The following is a 24,216-nucleotide window of genomic DNA, read 5'->3' on the forward strand; positions in this document are numbered from 1 at the left end:
AGAGTCGGACGCAAGTGAAGCGACATAGCCTGCAGACCCTGATTGGGGAATCAAGGGTGTGCAGAACTCTCTCTATATCTCTGCCTTTATCTCTTCGTCTCTGAGACTTTCTCTGTCTACCGATCTGCTAGGCAAATCTCTCCCACTTCTTCTCACAGCTGGTGTTCTGGTTCACCCACAAAGCAAGCCCTTGTGACTCTCACAATACATGCAACCTGCAAACTCCTATTTCCCGGCAGGTCCGCCGCCCAACCCCCCACCCCAGGCCAGCTCTTTTTTTTTTTTCTTTTCTTTACACAGTGGTGCTTCAGGTTAATTAATGCTTAATTAATGCATCCACTTTGAGTGGCTTCCTGCCTTAGAGACAGAGGCTAAATTTGCAGGTGTGATTCAGACCCGACGGCTGAGGAGTGCAGCCTGACAATGGAAAAAAAAAAAAAAAAAAGATTAAAGAACAAAACATTGTCATGCAAAAGAATAGCAGAGGTTTCCCCCCCACCCCCACTTTGGGTAGAAAGTGGACGCTGGCTCCTTTGGCGAAGTCTGGAGAGCAGAAACACACGGGAGGCAGGGAACACTAGGCTGGGTTGTGGAGAAGACAGATGAAAATCACACAAGTGTGGGCATGCAAATGATCTGTGATTCTCTGCGTGCCGATTGTGCAATTATGGGGCCCACAAACGGGGGACGGAGATAAGAGCCCTGCTCGTGTGTTTGTGCTCAGCTGTCCTGCGATCCGAGAGTTCCACTCAGAACACAGAGGGACAGACGGCCGGGCCGTTCTCCATCCGCCACCCCATCTCCACGGCTCCGCCTGCAGAACGGACCGTACCCCCTCAGGGACGACACACCAGAGGTAACGTCTCGGGGTGACAAAGACAAGGGCGGGGCCCCCGAGAACGTGGAGTCTTGAGGTCATCAGGTCCCACTTAGGGTGTGGTTCCAGCCGCAAAGTGACCAGAAGGCCACGCAAGATGCAAGGGCCCTCTTAACAACGCCCGGCGTGGAACACAGTTCCCGTTTCCTCGCCGGCGGACTGTGGGTGCCGGTGATTTCAGATCCCACTCACTCTGATACCCATCAGGTGCCAGCTTGTCCTCACTGGGGTGTTACTTTTTACAATTCTCTGCCGGGCTTACGACCTGTGACTTCTTTTCCTGCGCCTCTTTGCTGTCTGGACAACTTCTTCGATGAAGCTCTTGGGTCTTTGGCAACCCCTTTTTCATTTGGGTTGTTTGTTTTCCTGTTGTTGATTTTTAAGAGCTCTTTCCATATTGTGGATTCTGGTCTTTCCCCACCCGCCCGCCCCAACCCAGGTATGTCTTTTTGCAGATATTTTCCCCCAGTCTATGGCTTGTCTTATTTTATGGACAGAGTTGTTGGCAGAGCACATATTTTTAATTTTGACAAAGTCTATCTTATCTGTGATTGCTTTCAGGGATTGTGCTTCTGGGGTTGTATCTAAGATGTTACAGAAAATTCCCAATGATGGTTTTGGCCAACCCAAGAAAAAACATATCACCGTGCATGGGGTTATCTGGGTTTTTCTGCTGCATTATCATGTAGAAGTCTTACTGTTTGTGTTTTACATTTGGACTGTGATCCGTTTTGAATTCATTACTGTGAAGGGAGGAAGGTCTGTGTGTAGATTCTTTTTCTTTTCTGCATATGGATGTGAGTTGCTCCAATATCGTTTTTTTGAAGAGACTGTCTTTGCTCCTTCTTGTCAAAGATCTTTGCTCGTTTTTGCCTTTTTTTTTTTTGCTCCATTATAATGCTTTTTTGTCAAAGATCAGTTAACCTCAAGGAGAGTGTCTCCCTCTGTGCGCTGTTTTGTTGCATTGATCCATTTCTCTATTATATCATCAATGCCACACTGTCTTAAAAAAAAATTACCTAAAATATTCCTAAATGGTCATGATTCTTTTTTTTTTTTCACTTCATTATAGTTGGTGTAAAATAGTGTTGAAGTTACTGGTGTACAATCTAGTGATTCACAGTTTTTAAAGACTATGCTCCCTTGACAGCTACTATAAAAAATTGGCTGTATTACCTGTGCTGCACAACATGTGTTTGTAGCTTATTTTTTTGTATCTTCCCCAACATTTTTAGAATTATTTCCTCAGTTCAGTCGCTCAGTCGTGTCTGACTCTTTGCGACCCCATGGACTGCAGCACGCCAGGCCTCCCTGTCCATCACCAACTCCCGGAGTTTACTCAAACTCAGGTCCATCGAGTCGGTGATACCATCCAGCCATCTCATCCTCTGTCGTCCCCTTCTCCTCCTGCCCTCAATCTTTCCCAGCATCTGGGTCTTTCTCAGCGATTCAGTTCTTTGCATCAGGCGGCCAAAGTACTGGTGTTTCAGCTTCAGCATCAGTCGCTCCAGTGAAAGTTCAGAGCGGATTTCTCGCTGGAGTGTGGTGGCTTCACAGTGTGGCGTTAGTTTTTCTGTTGTACATCAAAGTGAATCAGCTGTGAAAGTCTTCGTTGCTCCGTCGTGTCTGGCTCTCTGAGACCCCCTGGGCTGTAGCCTGCCAGGCTCCTCTGTCCGTGTGGATTCTCCAGGCAAGAACACTGGGGTGGGTTGCCATGCCCTCCTCATGGTTTCCCAGTAGTTCATCTATTTTATACATAGTTTCCTTGTAGCTTACTTTATAGATGATAGTTTGTGCCTCTGATTCCCCTCCCCCCGCCGTCCTGATTACTGTAGCTTTATTACTACACTACGGTAATCACTACTATAATTACTACTGCTTATGACTGTAGTAAGTCTTGAAGTCAGGTGGGGTCAATGATCCCGTTTTCTCCTCCTTAAGTCCTGTGTTGGCTATTCTGGACTTTTGGCTTCTCTCTAAGAGCCTCCCTGGAGGCACAGATGGTAAAGAATCTGCCTGCAATGCAGGAGACCGAGGTTCAGTCCCTGGGTGGGGAGGATCCCCTGGAGGAGGGCACAGCAACCCACTCCAGGATGGCTGGACACTCTGGAGAATCCCATGGACAGAGGAGCCTGGCGGGCTGCAGTCCATGGGGTCGCAAAGAGTAGGACACGACTGAAAGGACTTAGCACGTGCATGTAGAGCCTAGAATCACTTGGTCAGTATCTGCGTCTCATAAAAGGTGTTAGAATTGCAGGGATATCTCCAGTGCCCCCAGATAGGCATCTTCAGGCAAAGGCTGACAGCCCCCACCTGGGAAGACAGCAGAGTTCAGAGGGGTCAGCCAAGTCGGGGACGTCTCAGATGCCCCTGCATCCTGAGAGTTTGACATTTTCCTTCCGGCGTGGTTCTCTCAGATTGCATCATGCGTTTGCTCAGCAGACACGGAGCCTCTGCCAAGGGCAGGCGTGGTGACCGTCCCTGCAGGTGATGGCACGGTTACAACGTGGCCTGGGCAACAGAAAGCTAGGGAAACGTCAGACTCCCCGGAGGCCCAGCACCTGAGACTGTGCACTTTCACGGCAGGGCGAGTGGGTTCCATCCCTGGTTGGGGAACTGACATCCCACCTTCCTTATGGAGCAGTCATTTTATTTCTTTTCCAAGTAAGAAAAATTTTAAAGTAGAAGGAATTAAAAAAATTTTTTTTTTTAGTTACTGCTTAGAGAAGGTACTCCTGAGCTAAGTGTGAAATACACATGACATAGTGCCAAGATTTTGTAACGTAAAGATAATGATAAAAAGAGGATGAGATGGTTGGATGGCATCACCGACTCAATGGACATGAGTTTGAGCAAGCTCCGGGAGTTGGTGATGGACAGGGAGGCCTCGCGTGCTGCAGTCCATGGGGTCACAAAGAGTCAGACAGGGCTGAGCAACTGAACTGAACTGAACTGAAAGAGACAAAATATCTGAACTGAACTGAAAGATACAAAATATCGAGACTTCCCCAGGGGCCCAGTGGTTAAGACTTTGCCTTCCAGTGCAGGGGGAGTGGGGTTCCATCCCTGGTCAAGGGGGCTAAATTCCCACATGCCTTTCGGCTAGAAAGCCAAAACATAAAACAGAGGCAGTATTGTAACAAACTCCATAAAGCAAAGCACTTAAAAAAAAAAAGACTCACTTGAAAAAATGATCCAAGTGGATCTTTAAAACATCTTTAGAGATGCAAAATGCGACTGAACCCATCCGACGCCACCAACAAGAGTCAAAGTTGCCCCTCGTGGATAGAGAACCAGGGCCACCACATGGGCCAGAAAAAGTGATGTGAATCAGGGTCAGCAGTACAACACGCAGAGAGAAAAGCAGAGTTATGAGGTGGCCACTTCGAGAGCCGATCAAGACAGTGTGGTTTGCAAATACACACGATGGTATGTAAAGTAGATACCTAATGGGAACCTACTGTCTAACACAGACAACTCTACCCAATACTCTGTAACGGCCAGTGTGGAAAAAAGAATCTGAAAAAGAGGGGAGAAATACATACACATATCGCTGCTTCACTCTGCTGTACCCCTGAGGACTGATGCAACATTGTAAATCAACTCTATACTCCTATGAAAGTGCTTCAAAAACAGTTGCAAATTTCCGAGGTTATGATCCTATTTGTAACCAAGACAAATACATATGTTAGTTATAAATATGTACGTACAGCACAGATAGTCTTTTATTTCCTTTCTAGCGACCGAAATTCTTTTGTTAATACGAACACAAGCCATTCAGAGTAGCAAAAATGCTAAAACTTGTGAGGATGGAGAGGCCTAAACTGGGAGATTGGGCCGGACAAATAGACAGCCCTATGTATAGACAGTCAACAAACCTGTTGTATAGCACAGGGAAGTCTACTCAATATTCTGTAATAATGTATATGCTAGAAGAATCTTAATAACCCATAGGGGAAAAGAATCTCAAAAAGAATCTTAATAACCTATATGGGAAAAGAATCTTAAAATCTTAAGAATCTTAAAAATCTTAACATAAAAAAAAATCTTACATATATTTATGTAAAACTGATTCACTTCACAAACAGAAATGAGCACAACATTGTAAATCAACTATCTTTCAGAAAAAAAAACTTTAAATAAAAAAAATTTAAATAAAAAAATTTTTTAAACAACAAAAAAAAATATGGGAGATTGGGATTGACAAATACACTCCATCGAAATTATGTATAAAATAGCTAACTGATGAGAACCTACTGGATAGCACAGAGAACTCTACCCAGGACCCTGCGGACCCTTGTTCATCGGCCATACCCCAAGATAAAATAAAAAGTTTAAAGTTTGAAAAAAAAAAAGAAAAAAGAATCAGTAGCCTAAGAACTAAAGTGCACGTGTTATTTTGTGATTGCAAAAGACTTATCTTTAACTGGTTGCAGTTTGTGAACCATTTTGAGGCTTTTTTTTATATTGTTAGATACCCAAGTAAGTTGGAGAACAGGAAGAATCATACTTTGTGTTCATCTAAAAGGGAAGGAAACCCAAAAAATAGAGGGGATATTTCCATATGTATAACTGACTCACTTTGCTCTGCAGAAGAAAGTACCCTGACATTCTAAAGCAACCATGAGCTGTGCTTAGTCATCCAGCCGTGTCTGACTCTGTGAGACCCCACGGACTGTAGCCCACCAGGCTCCTCTGTCCATGGGATTCTCCAGGCAAGAGCACTGGAGTGGGTTGCCATGCCCTCATCCGGGGGATCTTCCCCACCCAGGGATCGAACCCATGTCTCCTGCATTGCAGGTGGATTCTTTACCCTCTGAGCCACCTGGGAACCCCCAGAACACTGCAGTGGGTAGCCTATCCCTTCTCCAGGGGGTTTTCCTGACCCAGGAATTGAACCCAGGTTTCCCGCATTGCAGGCAGATTGTCTACCCGCTGAGCCACCAGGAAAGTCCTATACTGCAGTATAAAGCAAGTAGACTGCAATAAAAAATAGTTTTTTAAAAACAAGACAGTGTGATTTGGGTGAAAGAGAGACACGCAGATCAATGGAAACACAATAGCTTGCCCAGAAACAGATCCGCACCAATATGATCCACTCGATCGTGTAGAAACGGCCGCTACCGTCATGCTGATAAGACAGACTTGGTGACCCAAGGGCGGGTCTAGCTCGGTTTTGGCAAGGCCATTCCGCCGAGGAAGGGCCAGCTGAGAGACGCTCAAGCCAGGGAAGGAGCAACAGAGACGCTCGACCTCCGTGGCCCCCCATGTGAGGTGTGACTTGAGCCTTGGGGGACAGGGCAGCTCTCACCCCTCAGATGGAAACGATGACACAGCTTGCTGGCAGACTGTGGCTGTCGACAGCGTGACACATGAGTGCCCCCTCCCCCCAGCCCACCCTGGTTCTGCTTTCTGCAACTTCAAATTGTCACCGTGTGTGGGAAGGATCTGGGGGTGATAGCGGCTGTTTTCTTATTTTCTTTGAGGGGGGGGGACCAAAAACATAGAGAATTGCTACCATTCGATCGTTCAAGTGTCTGGTAGAAATCATCAGTAAGTCCATCTGGACGTGGTGCTTTTTTTTTGGGGGGGGGAGAAGTTATTGATTATTGATTCTATTCTTTAATAAACGCAGACCGATTCTCATAGCCTGTTTAGTCTTTGGTGTGTCTCAGCAGGTTGTGTCAAGGATGTGGTCCGATTCATCTAGGTAATAAAATCTGTGGGCGTACAACTCTTCATCGTATTTCTTGATGGTTCCTTCAATGTCTTTGGAAAGGGCAACCCGCTCTAGTATTCTTTTAATTTTTTTAAAATTCTAATTGATTTATGTTTAATTGAAGGATAATTGCTTTACAATAGCATCTCGGTTTCTGCCATATAGCAACGCGAATCAGCCGTAGGAATACATACCTTCCTGCCCCTCTTGAACCTGCCTCCCCGCTCCCGTTTTCTCGCCTGGAGAATCCCACGGACAGGAGTCTGCGGGGCTTACAGTCCACGGGGTCAGAGAGAGTCAGGCATGACTGAACGGCTAAGCAAGGGATCTGCAGCGACAGCCTGTCTCTGGTGGCAGATCTTTGTGATTCGTGTCTTCCCTTTGTGTCTCTTGTTGTTTTAATTAGAATACAGCTTCTTTACAACGATCTATTACTGTCCACGGCACGGCCGAGTGAATCGGCCGTACGTATCCCGATGTCCCCTCCTTTTCTTGGATTTTGCTTTCCATTTAGGTCACCACAAAGCAGTGAGGAGAGTTCCCTGTGTGGTACAGTGGCTTCTCATTAGTTACCTACTTCATACAGGATATCGGCGGTGTATATCTGTGAGCTCCATCTCCCAATTCATCCTACCAACCCTCCCCCAGTGGGTGTCCATATACGTATCCACTATGTCTCATTCTCTTTTCTCTTAGCCTGACTAGAGGTTTATTGATTTTCCCGATCTCTTCCAAGACCCAGCTTTTGATTTCTTTTTCTTTCCTCGCCTGATGTTCTGTTTTCAGTTTCACTGCTTCCGGCTGTCACTTTTATTACCTCTTCTCTTCTCCTCCCTTGGGATTTAAGCAGATCCCCCTGTTCTAGTTTTCTAAGGTGGAAGCCTGGAGGGTTGGTTTTAGATCTATTTTCCTGTCTAACTAACATAACGCTTTCAGTTTAAAATGAGCGTCACCTTTGTGTCGGCAAGCCTGTGTGTGTGTTGGCCGCTCCGTAAGTCTTTGACACCCCGTGGACTGTAGCCACGTGAGTCTTTGACACCCCGTGGACTGTAGCCCCGCCAGGCTCCTCCGTCCGTGGGACTCTCCAGGCAAGAATTCTGGAGTGGGTTGCCGTGCCCTCCTCCGGGGGATCTTCCCGGTCCAGGCATCAAACCTAGGTGTCCTGCACTGCGGGGCAGATTCTGCACCATTTGAACCACAATCTGGGCTTTGGAAGACGTTATCACAGCCATATACAGAAATGCTTGCCTAGGTGTGTGTGGTCAACAGACTATGAAGGTCAGGCAATGCGTCCGAGGGCCCACAACTTGGGGAGCAGGGTGAGATACACCCACTGCGTATTCAAGTGTGGAAAACGGCAGAGAGAAACTGTATATATGTGATGGAGACGTTCTTCAATGCTCAAAGTGAGAAGGTCATGACAGGCGATGTGTGCAGCATACAGGGTAAAGCGTCTGCCTGTGTGGGTGAGTGTCGTTGACTAAAATAAATAGTCACGACCAGAGATTAGTAAGGGACTTATTTTATTTGGTGGCCATGTTGAGGACTCTGAGTCTGGGGGCGACAGCATCTCAGTACCTCAGAGAAAACTGCTGCAAGAAGGCAAGAGGGGGAATCGAGGCTGGATGCAAGTTTGCAAGAAAGGGAGCCGGCGGTCTGAACAGCAAAGATCAGGCCTCAGTGAAGGAATTTAGCATTCTACCTACGGGAGGATGCAAGCCTCTGGGCTCACTGAATTCACTCCTTTCAAATGCACCTCAGCTGCCTGGGCAAATCCTGTCCCTGGTTTACCTTGCCATTGTTTGGTCTCTCAGCTGTGTCCGACTCTTTGCGACCCCATGGACCGCAGCACGCCAGGCCTCCCTGTCCATCACCATCTCTCGGCGTTTACTCAAACTCACGTCCGTTGAGTTGGTGATGCCATCCAACCACCTCATCCTCTGTCATCCCCGTCTCCTCCTGTCTTCAATATTTCCCAGCATCAGGGCCTTTTCCAGTGAGTCAGTTCTTTGCATCAGGTGGCCAAAGTGTTGGAGTTTCAGCTTCAGCATCAGTCCTTCCAATGAACATTCAGGACTGATTTCCTTTAGGATGGACTTGCTAGATCTCCTAGCAGTCCAAGGGACTCTCAAGAGTCTTCTCCAACACCACAGTTCAAAAGCATCCATTCTTTGGTGCTCAGCTTTCTTTATGGTCCAACTCTCAGGTCTCTATGTGACTACTGGAAAAACCATAGCTCATGTGGAGGGTAGAAATTGCTGATGGCTGTGACCTTTCTAGTTTACTGATATGGCAGGAAATACTCTCATTTCACACTGTACATATGTGAAATGTGTGTTTCACACACACCGAGACGTGCCCGGAAGGATGTTACCGAGCAGACATCTCCCAGTGGTCAGCTGTGGGGTGGGCCGTGGTCCTGAAGGGGAAAATACGGTCCAACACTGTTTCTTTTTAACATTGATCTGTTTGGCTGTGTCGGGCCTTAGTTGTGACACACGGGATCTTTCGTTGTAACACTCGGGATCAGTGGTTGAGGCTCGTGGCTAAGTTTCCCGGTGGGACATGCGATCTTAGTTTCCCAACCAAGGGTCGGACCCATGTCTCCTGCATTTTAAGGCCGATTCCTTTATTTTTTTTTCAAACTGTAAAGTTTTTATTATTGGTGTATAAACAATTAACACTGTTGTCATAGTTTCAGGGGGACAGCAAAAGGACTCAGCCTTTATACACGCATCCTTTCTCCCCCAAACTCCCCTCCCATCCAGGCTGCCACGTGACATTGAGCAGAGTTCCCTGAGCTGTCCAGCGGGTCCTTGCTGGTTCTCCATGTTGAATCCAGCAGTGTGTCCATGTCCATCCCAAACCCCCTGACTATCCCTTCCCCCATCCTTCCCCCTGGGAACCATAAGGTTATTACAGAGTATTGAGCAGACTTCCCTGTGCTGTCCAGCAGGTCCTTGCTGGTTCTCCATGTGAAATACAGCAGTGTGTCCATGTCCATCCCAGACTCCCTGACTATCCCTTCCCCCATCCTTCCCCCTGGTGACCATCAGGTTATTACAGAGTATTGAGCAGAGTTCCCTGTGCTGTCCAGCAGGTCCTTGCTGGTTCTCCATGTGAAATACAGCAGTGTGTCCATGTCCATTCCAGAGTCCCTAACTATCCCTTCCCCCACCCTTCCCCCCTGGGAACCATAAGTTCATTTTCCAAGTCTCTGAGCCTCCTTCTATTTTGTAAGTAAATTCATTTGCATCATGTCTTTTTAGATTCCACGTGTAATTGATGTCAAAGATGTTCCCCCTTCCCTGTCTGACTTACTTCACTCCGTAGGGGAATCTCCGGGTCCACGCCTGTTGGTGTGAATGGCATTATTTCCTTCCTTTTCATGGCTGAGTCATACTCCATTGTGTGCACGTAACCACATCGTCTTCATCCGTCCCTCTGTGGACGGACCTCTCGGTTGCTTCCATGTCCCGGCTGTCGTAAACAGCGCCGCAGTGAACACTGGGGTATGTGTACGCTTTCAGCTCGTGTGTTTCTCTGGATGCCTGCCCGGGGTTGAGATGGCTGGATCACACAGTAGGTCTACGTTTACTTTTCTAAGGAACGTCCATTCTGTTCTGGTAGCGGCTGCACCCACGTTCAGCAACCGTGTAGGCGGGTTCGGCAGGTGGACTGTTAACCCCTGAACCTCCAGGGACGCCCCTCGGTGTGCGTTCACGGCACGCTGAGGGCAGTTTTCGCATCTTTAACTTCTGTGACCGTCCGCCAAGTGACCCGCGAGGCTGTTGGCCACGTCCTCACATCTCTGTCCTTCCTGCCGTCTCAACTGTTCACGCCCTACATTCTCTTCAAGATTCCTCCCCCTCTTTCATTTCGCAGGATGATTGCTCTGGCTTTCTGTACTCTATCGGCCAAATTCTTTGCTTCTTTGCGCTTGTGCGCCTGTTTCCTGGCTCTGCTGGAGGGAAACCGCCTCCCCACCCCTAACTGGGAGCAGAGCTTGAACAACACAGATTCAGGGCCTTTCACGTCTGGAGACCTGAAGTCAAGCTGTGTGTGAGAGGGTGGGTGTGGCTGTGAATCTTTTCCATGCCTCCTTCCCAGCCTCTGCGCTTCTCCGGTACCTCAGATGCTCACGAACCCGCCTACCAACGCAGGAGACGCAGGTTCGATCCCCAGGTCAGGAAGATCCCTCTGGAGCTGGGATCTGGCCTGTTCCAGGCCTGGAGCATCCCACGGACAGAGGAGCCTGGTGGGGCTACAGTCCACGGGGTCGCAAAGGGTCGGACACGACTGAAGCGATTAACAGTTTCACTTGTCATTTCGTCTCAGCTTCGGGTGTTTTCCGGCCCATCCTTGGCATTCCTTGGCTTATTGAAGCATCTTCTCCACCTCTGTATCCATTTCTGCCCGGCCGTCACCCTCCTTCTGCCCCAGATGCCCCCCGCCTTTTTAATATTTATATCTTTTTCGCTGCATTGCGTGTTAGTTGTGGCATGCAGGGTCTCCCTTGCAGCTCACAGGCTCCAGGCCGCTCAGACTCTAGCTGATGTCTGAAGGCTCAGTCCTTACGGCTCTCAGGCCGAGTTGCCCCAAGGCATGTGAAATTTTAATTCCCCTACCAGGGATCGAACCTGTGTCTCCTACATTGGAAGGCAGATTCTCAACACTTGTACCACCAGGGAAATCCTCCTGAACGTCCCCTTTTTATAAGGACACCGGTCATAGCAGACTCAGGTCTCTCCTCTCGCTCCAGTAGGACGTCACGCGTGGTCAGTCACTTCAGGCGTGTCCGACTCTGCAACGCCAAGGACTGCAGCCCGCCAGGCTCCTCTATCCATGGGATGCTCCTGGCAGGAATACTGCAGTGGGTTGCCAGGCCCTCCTCCAGGGGATCTTCCTGACCCAGGGATCAAACCCACATCTCTGGCATTTGCAGGCAGGTTCTTTACCCACTGAGCCACCTGGGAAGCCCAGATGGACCTCACGTGAACCTAAAGAATTACATCTGCAAAGATACCAGCTTACCCCCGCCTTGGAACAAAGGAGACCCTTTTACCTACAGGGAGTTAGAGCGTCAACCTGAACTTGAAGTGGGAGACATGATTCCCCAGTGACAGCCACAGAGTTTCCGGTGTCTTTTCTGGGTTACCCCTAGGGTGAACCAGAAAACCCATCGCAGCTTCCTCTGCTGGGCAGGTTCACAAGCATCGCTCGGGTCCCGGAGTCATGGGCAAGAGGGCAGGATCTCCCACACGAGACTGATGACGCACCCCTATCCCGGCAGGGAATGGCCCAAATGTCTGGGCGTGGTGGTCAGATTGCAAAGCAACCTCATGTAGCTCCCACCTCTGCAGGATCTAATGCTTGGAAAGTCTTCTGTCCGCGCTCGTGACTCAGCCCTGATGCTGGCGGGGACGTGGCTGAAGCTAGTTGATGCCTGGAGTGGGGGCCAGCAAAGACGTATCCACATCCTGACCCCTGGGACCCATGAGTGGGGAGAAAACTGTGGTATCTGCAGATGTGATGAAGGGAAGGGCCTGAGATGAGGCCCTCCTGCATGCTTAGCTGCGCTGAGCTGAGTCACTCAGGCGTGTCCGACTCTCTGCAACCCCATGGACTGTAGCCCGCCAGGCTCCTCTGTCCATGGAATTCTCCAGGCCAGAATACTGGAGCGGGTTGCCGTTCCCTCCTCCAGGGGATCTTCCCGACCCAGGGATCGGACCCAGGTCTCTCCCATTGCAGGCAAATTCTTTACCAGCTGAGTCACCAGGGAAACCCAAGAATAACTGGAGTGGGTAGCCTATCCCTTCTCCAGGGGATCTTCCCAGCCCAGGAATCGAAACCAGGTCTCCCGCTTTGCAGGTGGATTCTTTACCAGCTGACCACCAGGGAAGCCCCCTCCTGGATGAAGCGGCCCTAAACACAATGACAAGTGACCTTCCACAAACTGCATCAGTCGGTGACCCTAAGATCTTTTTTAAAATCCTGCCAATAGATGACGGGCACCTACATAAAGATTCTGGATATTGTACAATGATTAGCCTCCAGTTAAAATTTATAAATTAATTTAAAAAACAATGCCCCCCCCAAAAAACATTCTAGAAGAGTGCATTGAGTATCATGATCGAATTTCAGAAGAAATCCACCTGTTATTTGCTGAGTTACTTATAGGACTTTTGTTCAATGGGTGGTGTGGTGGGTTGAAGGCTGCCCCCCTAAGATTCATGCCCACTCACAAAGTCAGGCCGGGGCATGATTAGGAAACAGGGTCTGTGCAGAGGTGATGGAGTGAAGGGTCTGAGATGATGACCTCCTGGATGGGGGTGGCCCTAAACCCAGGGAGAAGGTCCTTATAAGACACAGAAGAGGCGAGACATGGACATAGAGGAGAAGCCATGTGGAGACAGGCAGAGATGGGAGGGAGTCGGACACCAGCCCAGGGATGGACGCCCGGAGCCCCCAGAAGCTGGAAGAGGCAAGAAGGACCCTCCCCTGGAGCCTCTGCAGGGAGCTCAGCCCTGGGACCCCTTGACCTGAGATGTCTGGTCTCCAGGGCTGGGGGGGATGGATGTCTGTTGTCACTAGTCCTCCAGTTTGTGGCCCTCTGTCAGGACAGTCCAGGACATCCCCCAAGTTACTGATCTAGCCAGTATTTATGGACACACCCCAGCTGACAGCATGCTTCGCTGTTACTAGTTCCCTTGGTACCATGCCCACCCTCAGAGGGTGAGTCTCCATCCGTGATATGACAGATGAGGACATTGAGGGTCTGGGTGGGCAGGACCTCACAGCTTGCCTTTTCCCAACCCTTGCTGCACCAGGCAGCTGTGAGCTCCGTGTGGTTAAGTCATCCCAGGATTCTCGACCCAGGATTCAAACCCGGGCCTCCTGGGCCGGGAAGATCCCCTGCAGGAAGACGTGGCAACCCACTCCAGTGTTCTTGCCTGGAGAATCCCTTGGATAGAGGATCGTGGCAGGCTACAGTCCATGGGATCGCAAAGGGTCAGACACAACTTAACAACTACACAACAACATCCTGGGAGAGAATATTCTATGGACTACAAGGCACCATCCATTTGGACTCTGTGATGTCACCAGCTCTCTGAAGCTGTGGCCCTTGAATGCTTTGGGGCTGAGGTTTCCAGAGCTGCCCCCACAAAACACCATGACTTGGGTGGCGTAAGACCCCCCCAAGAAACCCAGAAAAGAGGCCAGCCCACACTGCAAAGGGCTGGATCATGGTTTCCTTTTGGTCCCTGCTATGAGCTCAGCCCTAGGAGAACCCCCCAGCGCTTGGGAACTTTGGGCTGTTGTTGAAAAGACACAGGGGAGGTCCTTAAAGAGCAGTCATCCCTTTGACTCAGGGCTGCTTTTCACTCACCCCACCTGAGTAAGACCCACCTCAGTAGAGGCAGAAGGACCACCATCCTGAGTGTCTCTGACCTTCAGAGGGGGCGTGGAGGGGAGTCCTGGGCTTGGTGTAAGTGTTAGCAGCTAGGGATGGATGGATGGATGAGTGGCTGGCTGGCTGGCTGGATGGATGGATAAGTGAGTGGATGGATGGATGGATAGATGGATGATGTATGGATAGATGGGTGGGTGAATGGGTGGATGGAAGGATGGGTGGATGGATGGATAAGTGAGTGGATGGATGGATGGATGGATGGATGGATGATGGATGGATAGACGGGTGGGTGGATGCATGGATGGATAAATGAGTGGATGGATGGTTGGATGGATGATGGGTGGATGGGTGGATAGATGGATGGGTGGATGGATGGATGGATGATGGATGGATAGATGGGTGGGTGAATGCATGGATGGATAACTGAGTGGATGGATGATTGGATGGATGATGAATGGATGGATGGATGATGGATGGATGGATGGATGGATAAGTGAGAGGATGGATGGATGGATAGATGGATGGTTGGATGGATGATGGGTGGATAGATGGGTGGGTAGATGCATGGATCGATGGATACATGGATGGATAAATGAGTGGCTGGATGGTTGGATGGATAATGGATGGGTGGATGGATAGATGGATGGGTGGATGGATGGATGGACAATAGATGCATGGATAAGTGGTGGGTGGATGGATGGATGGATGGATGATGCATGTATAGATGGATGGGTGGATGCATGGATGGATAAATGAGTGGATGGATGGATGGATGGATAGATAAGTGAGTGGGTGGATGGATGGATGATGGATGGATGGATGGATGGATAGATGGGTGGATGGATGGATGGATAATAGATGCATGGATAAGTGGTGGGTGGATGGATGGATGGATGATGCATGCATAGACGGATGGGTAGATGCATGGATGGATAAATGAGTGGATGGATGGATGGATGGATGGATGGATAAGTGAGTGGGTGGATGGATGGATGATGGATGGATGGATGGATGGATGGATGGATAGATGGGTGGGTGGATGCATGGATCGATGGATACATGGATGGATAAATGAGTGGATGGATGGTTGGATGGATGATGGATGGATGGATGGATAGATGGATGGGTGGATGGATGGGTGGACAATAGATGCATGGATAAGTGGTGGGTGGATGGATGGATGGATGGATGGATGGATGATGCATGGATAGATGGATGGGTGGATGCATAGATGGATAAATCAGTGGATGGATGATGGATGGATGGATGGATGGATGATGGATGGATGGATGGATGGATAAGTGAGAGGATGGATGGATGGATAGATGGGTGGGTGGATGCATGGATCGATGGATACATGGATGGATAAATGAGCGGATGGATGGATGGATGGATGATAAATGGAGGGATAAGTGGTGGGTGGGTGGATGGACAGATGGATGATGCATGGATAGATGGATGGGTGGATGCATGGATGGATAAATGAGTGGATGGATGGATGGATAGATAAGTGAGTGGGTGGATGGACGGATGGATGGATGGATAAGTGAGTGGGTGGACGGATGGATGATGGATGGATAAACAGCATGGGGTCCATGTGCACAGGGGAATATTATGCAGCCACAAAAAAGGAGTGAGGCTCTGACACAGGCCACAGCGTGGCTGGACCCTGAACACACACTGCTCAGTGAGAGAAGCAGACACGATGTGTGGTTCCATTTACACGAAACGTGTAAGGCAAACCCACAGACTCACAAGGCCCACCAGGGGCTGGGAAGATGTGGGAACTCTTAAGGGTACAGCATCTCCTTGTGAGGGGGATAAACATGTCTGGAACCAGACAGAGATGACAGTCGTGAAAGCCGGCGAGCCCTGCCCCATAACACAGAGTCCTCCACTTTCAACATGGTGAACTGTGCGATAGGTGAATCTGAGCTCCATTTTTAAACGTGTATCCGTATGCATTGGGGGAGGGAATTGGGGGGTGACGGCCTGGGCATGCAGGGTTTCTTTTAAAGGCGATGAGGATGTTCTGGGATTGTGTGATGGGACTGGTTGCGTCTCTTTGCAAATATATGAGAAACCACCACTGTGTCCCTGGTGGCCCAGATGGTCAAGAATCCGCCTGCAATGAAGGAGACGCAGGTTAGATCCCTGGATTGGGAAGATCCCTTGGAGGAGGGTGTGGCGGCCCACTCCAGTGTTCTTGCTTAGAGAACGCCTTGGACGGCGGAGCCTGGTGAGCAACAGTCCAGGGGGGTCGCAGAGACTCGGACACGACTGAGGGGCTAACGCCCGCACCTGTATGTCAACTTTGCAGAGGTGATCTTGATGACGTTTTCCTGGCGGCTCTGTAAAGCCCTTAAGAAGAGAGGTCGACGGGGATGGGGGCGGGCGGGGGGCACCCAGGAGCCAAGGACGGACCGGCTGCAGCTCTCGGCGAGCTCGTGTGTGACGTCTGCGTGCAGCTTCCGGCAGAACCTCCGCCCCACCCGGCACCCTGCGGCCCCCAAGCCTCCAGGCTGCCCCGTGCCTCTGGCAAAGAGCCGCCTCTGCCCGCCCAGCGCCCCGAGGGGAGCGTCTTGCGGCCGCCAGCAACCGTTTCTGGCTCATTTCACGCCACTTCCATCCCCCACCCCCTAGTCGTCCGCCGCGCCCGCCCGCCCGCGGCTTTGCGAGCCGGCCGCATCTGTTAGAGGTGATTTCTTTATGAATCAGCCGTGCGTCGCCGCGCTGCACGGGAAGGGGCTGCCTGCCCGGTCCCCGAGACGGGCACAGGTGAAAGCTTGGGGGGGGCCCTGGGGGCTGGGGGGGGGGGGAGGCGGCAGCTTCGGGGTGCAGACCGAGGCCTCCCGGACGCCCACGTGGCTTCTCTGCGGGGGCCAGCCGCTGGGTTATGCAAATGAAGTCTCTTTTGAAGCTCCCACCGGGAGGTTACGACAGATCCGGGGGAAGGAAGGTGGGGCGGGGGGGGGGGGAGTCATCACTGGGCAGAAGTGGAAAAGCGTGCTAGCCGCGGAGTCGTAGACCGACTCTCTGCGACCCAGCGGACTGTAGCCCCGCCAGGCTCCTCTGTCCGTGGGATGCTCCAGGCAAGAACACTGGAGCGGGTTACCATGCCCTCCTCCAGGGGATCTTCCCCACCCAGGGATCCAACCCAGGTCTCCTTCATTGCAGGGAGATCTTGACCATCTGAGACCCCAGGGGAGCCTCCAGCAGGCTCCCCGCCCCCCAGTGCCACTCGACGGGGGAGGCTGGACTTTCTGTCTCCAGCTCTCTGCAACCCGCCCCCCCCCATCTGCTCAGATTCCGCCCCCCACACGACTGTGGACACGCAATAGCCTCCTGGTCAACCCCCAGCCCCGTCCCCTCCACGAGTTCCCCTTTCCCCTGCAGATCAGAGAGCTCTCTCCTCTCCACGGCCCCCTCCCCCTGCGGCCTCCACGTGCGATCCTGAGACGTCCGGGTCACTTCTGCTCCTGAACCCCAAAGGTGGATGGAGATGGGGGGCCGTGATGTGTGGGGTGGCACCCCCCGCCCCCCAACCGTAACTGTAAGGTCGCACCTGGCCGTGAGCTAGTGGTGCGGAAAGTTTTCCTACTCAAAGCGAAACCCGGGCCATTTTTAAATGGGTTTGAGGAACCTCGTTCGGCACACCCCCACCGCAGATGTTACATCTCCTGCGGAGGAACGCACAGATGTCCGCGGCGCCAGGGTCTGAAAGGGGCGCTGCAATGCCATCAGCGTTGAAGGGCCGCGCGTGCTGGCTTCGCCGGCGACTCAGGGACCATGATTCCTGCCAACAGACCCCCTGGGGGATGGACGTCCTCCCCGGACCGCGCGGCAGGTGTCCAACTGCAAGGCGCACGTGAGCCAGGGGGCGTCTTCCGGGCGAGCTATAACGGGGGTGGCACCCGGTTGCCCAGCTGAGCCCCACGCCCTGATTTCTGGAGCCCAGATATCAGGCGCGCGCGCGCACAAACACACACACACACACACACAGGGCCAAAAATAGAAGTGACAGCTTCAGCCACGGGAAAAATAGCAACTTCGCCGGGTGGCTGAGACAGTAAAGAATCCACCTGCAATGAGGGAGACCCGGGTTTGATCCCTGGGTCGGGAAGATCCCCTGGAGGAGGGCATGGCAACCCACTCCACTATACTTGCCTGGAAAACCCCATTGACAGACGAGGCTGGCGGGGTATACAGTCCATGGGGTTGCAGAGTCCGACATGACTGAAGGAGTGAGCAAAGAGGTAACTAAACCATCCCCCAGACTTTGAAAAACCAACAGAGGTGAACTGCGAGCTGCCTTTGGATTGCATTTAAGTAAGAAATGACAAAGACAGTGACACTTGGAACCCACTGTGTCCAGAAGGCGGGGGCAGGCAGCCCCAGGAGTTGCTTCTCCCCTGGGCCCCGGGCCCCTTTCTCTCTGTGAGTCTGAGGGGCCGGCCGGTCATGAGCAAGGTGTGTAAGCAGCTTCGGGGACTTCTCTGTTTTGAGCGGGGAGGAAGGTCAGCAGGAAAAAAACAGAAGTTCAAGAGTGCAAAGTTTCAGGTTCCAGCAGCAGGAGTCAGCTCAGAACTCACCGTCTCCAGCAGGCTGGCACTTCCAGTCAGGCTCCGGGGCATCTTAGCACCCCATGCAAAGTCATTCAGTCGTGTCTGACTCTTTGTGACCCCATGGACTGTAGCCCACCAGGCTCCTCTGTCCGTTGGATTCTCCAGGCAAGAACACTGGAGGGGGTTACCATGACCTCCTCCAGGGGATCTTCCCGACCCAGGGATTGAACCGGGGTCTCCTGCATTGCAGGCAGATTCTTTGGCATCTAAGCCACTAGAGAAGCCCACAATTGAATACATTTGTGTTTATATATATACATACACATGCATGTATATACCATAAGATTTATATCTGTGTGTTATGTATAGACACACACACACATATATACATGCAATGGACTTCCCTTGTGGCTCAGGTAAAGAATATTCTGCAGGTAAAGACTCTGCCTGCAGTGTGGGAGACCTGGGTTTGATCCCTGGGTTGGGAAGATCTGGAGGAGGAAAAGGCTACCCACTCCAGTATTCTGGCCTGGAGACTTCCATGGACTGTATAATCCATGGCGTCGCAAAGAGTTGGACTCGACTGAGTGACTTTCACTTTTTTCACATACATGCAATATGGTGTGTGTGGCTATATCACATGTATATACATCTATACATGCAATATGGTGTGTGTATATATATCATATAAAAATATATATAGAATATAGTGTATAAATATCACATATACATATATACATGCAATATGGTGTGTGCATATTTTATGTATGTGTACATATATACACACAATATAGTGTGTGTATATCTCATAGATACATACAATATAATGTGTGTATATGTCATATATATATACATATACACATGGAATATGGTGTGTGTGTGTGTATATATCACATATATAGATATATACATACAATATGGTGTGTGTGTGTATATATAACATATATATAGATATATACATGCAATATGGTGTGTGTGTATGTCACATATATATACATATACACATGGAATATGGTGTGTGTATATATATCACATATATATACATATACACATGGAATATGGTGTGTGTTTATATATCACATATATACACATATACACATGGAATATGGTGTGTGTTTATATATCACATATATAGATATATACATACAATATGGTGTGTGTATATATATCACATATATATACATATACACATGGAATACGGTGTGTGTATATATATGACATATATACATATACCCATGGACTATGGTGTGTGTGTATATATCACATACATAGATATATACATACAATATGGTGTGTGTATATATATCACATATATATACATATACACATGCAATATGGTGTGTGTGTATATATCACATATATATATAGATATGTACATGCAATATGGTGTGTGTATATATCACATATATAGATATACACATGCAATATGGTGTGTGTATATATATCACATATATAAAGATACACATGGAATATGGTGTGTGTGTATATATGTCACGTACATAGATATACACATGGACTATGGTGTGTGTGTATATATCACATACATAGATGTACACATGGAATATGGTGTGTGCATATATCATATACATAGATGTATACATACAATGCGGTGTGTGTATATATATCACATATATATACATGTACACATGGAATATGTTGTGTGTGTATATATCACATATATAGATATACACATGCAATATGGTGTGTGTATACATATCACATACATAGATATACACATGGAATACGGTGTGTGTGTATATATCACATACATAGATATACACATGGAACATGGTGTGTGTGTATATATCACATACATAGATGTATACATACAATATGGTGTGTGTATATATATCACATATATATACATATACACATGGAATATGGTGTGTGTGTTTATATATCACATATATAGATATACACATGGAACATGGTGTGTGTGTATATATCACATACATAGATGTATACATACAATATGGTGTGTGTATATATATCACATATATATACATATACACATGGAATATGGTGTGTGTGTTTATATATCACATATATAGATATACACATGGAACATGGTGTGTGTGTATATATCACATACATAGATGTATACATACAATATGGTGTGTGTATATATATCACATATATATACATATACACATGGAATATGGTGTGTGTGTTTATATATCACATATATAGATATACACATGGAACATGGTGTGTGTGTATATATCACATACATAGATGTATACATACAATATGGTGTGTGTATATATATCACATATATATACATATACACATGGAATATGGTGTGTGTGTTTATATATCACATATATAGATATACACATGGAACATGGTGTGTGTGTATATATCACATACATAGATGTATACATACAATATGGTGTGTGTATATATATCACATATATATACATATACACATGGAATATGGTGTGTGTGTTTATATATCACATATATAGATATACACATGGAATACGGTGTGTGTCACGCATATACGTATATGTAATGTGTGTGCCTACATCACATGTGCACGTACCACACGACGTCCGCGCTCCCGCGAACGTGCGCGCGCACCCATGACGCTCCGGCGTGTCCCCCGCTCTCCCAGGACGCCCCGCCCTCCGGCGCCTCTCACCTTCCCGCCTTGTCTTGCAGATCGGCAGCCCCTACCCTGAGACCCCCCGCCCCCGCCCCCGCCACGGCCGCAGCATGGACATGAACGTGACGCGCCCGGACAACGCCACCATCCTGATGCTGCGGGACCCGGCCATCGCGGTGGTGCTGCCGGCGGTGTATTCGCTGGTGGCGCTGGTGAGCATCCCGGGCAACCTGTTCTCGCTGTGGGTGCTCTGCCGGCACATCGGGCCCAAGACGCCGTCCGTCATCTTCATGATCAACCTGAGCGTCACGGACCTCATGCTGGCCTGCGTGCTGCCCTTCCAGATCTACTACCACTGCAACGGCAACCACTGGGTGTTCGGCGTGGTGCTCTGCAACGCCGTCACCGTGACCTTCTACGCCAACATGTACTCGTCCATCCTCACCATGACCTGCATCAGCGTGGACCGCTTCCTGGGCGTCGTGTACCCGCTGGCGTCCGCCCGCTGGCGGCGCCGCCGCTACGCGCTGGCCGCCTGCGCCGCCACGTGGCTGCTGCTGCTGGTCGCGCTGTCCCCGCTGGCGCGCACCGACCTCACCTACGCCGTGGACGCGCTGGGCATCGTCACCTGCTTCGACGTGCTCAAGTCCACCATGCTGCCCAGCGTGGCCATGTGGGCCGCCTTCCTCTTCACGCTCTTCGTCGTCCTCTTCCTCATCCCCTTCGTGATCACCGTGGCCTGCTACACGGCCACCATCCTCACGCTGCTGCGCTCCGCCGACCGCCACGGCCGCGCGCAGCGGCGCCGCGCCGTCTGCCTGGCCGCCGTGGTCCTGCTCGCCTTCGTGGCCTGCTTCGCGCCCAACAACTTCGTGCTGCTGGTGCACATGGTCAGCCGGCTCTTCCTGGGCCGCAGTTACTACCACGTCTACAAGCTCACGCTCTGCCTCAGCTGCCTCAACAACTGCCTGGACCCCTTCGTCTACTACTTCGCGTCCAGCGAGTTCCAGCTGCGCCTCCGCGACTACCTGGGCTACGGCCCGCTGCCCGCCGCCGACAGCCCCGACAGCCGCCGCGAGAGCCTCTTCTCCGGGCGGACCCTGTCCGCGCGCTCCGTGGACGGGCAGGAGGCGCCCGAGAGGCCCAGCGTGAGGCGGCAGGAGAGCGTGTTCTGAGACAGGCACCCCTCATCGCGAGGGGGTGGAGTGTTGAGGGACAGCAGGGGTCTTTTCGGCCTGTTTTCGGTCACTCCGGGCGCAGGGGGATTCAGCCAGACCACGCTGGACGGGCCCTTTAGGGCCCCGTGCTCTGGGGTCTCAGGGAACCCGGAGACATCAGCTGGTCCCCCCTCACCACCACCACCATCGGAGCCTGGCAAACGCCAGGGTCAGCTGCGCTGGGTTGCTGTCGGGGGCTCAGCTTCTCCAGTCATGTCTGACCCTTTGCAACCCCATGGACTGACTATACAGTCCACAGAATTCTCCAGGCCAGAATACTGGAGTGGATAGCCCATCCCCTTCTCCAAGGCATCTTCCAACCCAGGGATCGAACCCAGGTCTCCTGCATTGCAGGCAGCTTCTTTACCAGCTGAGCCATGAGGGAAGCCCAAGAATACTGCAGTGGGTAGCCTGTCCCTTCTCCAGGGGATCTTGGCCTGCCCAAGAATCAAACTGGGCCCGCCTGCATTGCAAGCAGATTCTTTACCAGCTGAACCACCAGGAAACCAAACTTATACTTAAACGTCCACAAGCGGCGGCCGCCGGACGGGAAGGATCCAGGAGGTGTTGACCGAGGGGAGGTGTAGACCAAGGGTCTCCGGGTGGACATGAAGTTGCTGAGGGTGGTCAGTTTATGTTCCTACGGCTGTGTCTCCCTCTAGTGCCTCGGGCTGCAGCTTGCCTCCGGGGGGGTCTCCCCTGGCCCCTTCTCTGCCCGCCGAGCACCCCCAGCCACGGCAGGTCCTCTGGGGGTCTGTGGTGGCTCCTGGTCTGATCCCTGCCATCCTTTGAGGGCCGGGCTAGACCACCGAGCACACGAGCCCGCAGCAGCCCCCCGCTGCTATGCGGTTTTGAAAAGATGATGGACCGCAATTCCTGGAGCGCCCGGGATGCTGAGACAGCAGGTTGTCAGGGTCTGGGCATCACAGGGAGAAGCGTAGGATGAGTTCAGGGTTCCCTCGGAGGGGCTGGGGGGCGCAGAAAACAGCCCTGAAGCCTGTAAGGTGAGACCTGGCAGGGGCCAGCAGGGAGGGGCTTGGGGAGACCCCCAGGGCGGGGCAGCTGCAAAGCGGGGGACATCCCCCGCCCCGGACCTCAGAGATGCTGGTGGGACTGTGAGCTGATGTTATGGCAGCAGTTGGTCCCCCAACGTCGTTGCTTGGGAATGAGAAGCAGACACGCGTGTGGCGGAGTGGGTGGTGTCCCAACCCCACAAATCCATGTCTGCCCGGAATATCAGAGTGCGACCTACAGGATCAGGGTGGCCCTAGACCCCTGTGACAGGGTCCTTATGAGACACAGAAGGGGAGAGACACGGACACAGAGGAGAAGCCGTGTGGAGATGCAGGCGGAGACGGGAGGGAGGCGGCCACCAGCCCAGGGACGGACGCCTGGAGCCCCCAGAAGCTGGAAGAGGCGGGAAGGACCCTCCCCTGGAGCCTCTGCAGGGAGCTGAGCGCTGGGACCCCTTGACCCCAGACGTCTGGGCCCCAGGACTGGGGGCGGATGGATGCCTGTCTGGGATCCCTCAGTTTGTAGAACTGTCATGGCCGCCCTAGGAGACCCCTGCAGTCTGAGATTCTGAGACTGGGCCTCTGGCCACTGGCCGAGTGATTCTTGGGGCCACAGTGCCTGGCGCTGGCTCCTGGGGCGGGATCTGTACAGTGCCGTCCAAGCTCTTGGCGGGGAGAAGGACTTGCCTGCGGGTCCCACCCATCCCCACCCCCACCACGGGAGGCCCCCACAGAGGACAGTGTCCACAAGCCCGTCCACAGTGCTTACACAGGGCAGAGACCCACCCTTTGGTGCTTTCAGA

The 24,216-nt window shown here is 51.0% G+C and overlaps 1 protein-coding gene across 4 annotated transcripts in view; it reads left to right on the plus strand.

The window, feature by feature from the left end:
• The window catches only part of P2RY8 (P2Y receptor family member 8), a 59,939-nt gene extending 37,213 nt beyond the window's left edge, over positions 1–22,726 (plus strand). For 2 of the 4 annotated variants that reach the window (XM_043897776.1, XM_043897777.1), the window contains exons 2-3: positions 725–856; positions 21,240–22,726. In XM_043897776.1, coding sequence (XP_043753711.1) covers positions 21,294–22,358 — 1,065 coding nt within the window. In that variant the 5' untranslated portion in view covers positions 725–856; positions 21,240–21,293 and the 3' untranslated portion in view covers positions 22,359–22,726. Of the gene's footprint in view, positions 1–724; positions 857–16,534; positions 16,709–21,239 lie in introns of those variants that run through there. The other 2 variants (XM_043897778.1, XM_043897775.1) reach the window with 2 other exon arrangements.
• Positions 22,727–24,216: the final 1,490 nt, after the last annotated feature.

Source organism: Cervus elaphus, chromosome X (assembly GCF_910594005.1).
Source record: "Cervus elaphus chromosome X, mCerEla1.1, whole genome shotgun sequence".
Taxonomy (NCBI): Eukaryota; Metazoa; Chordata; class Mammalia; order Artiodactyla; family Cervidae; genus Cervus; species Cervus elaphus.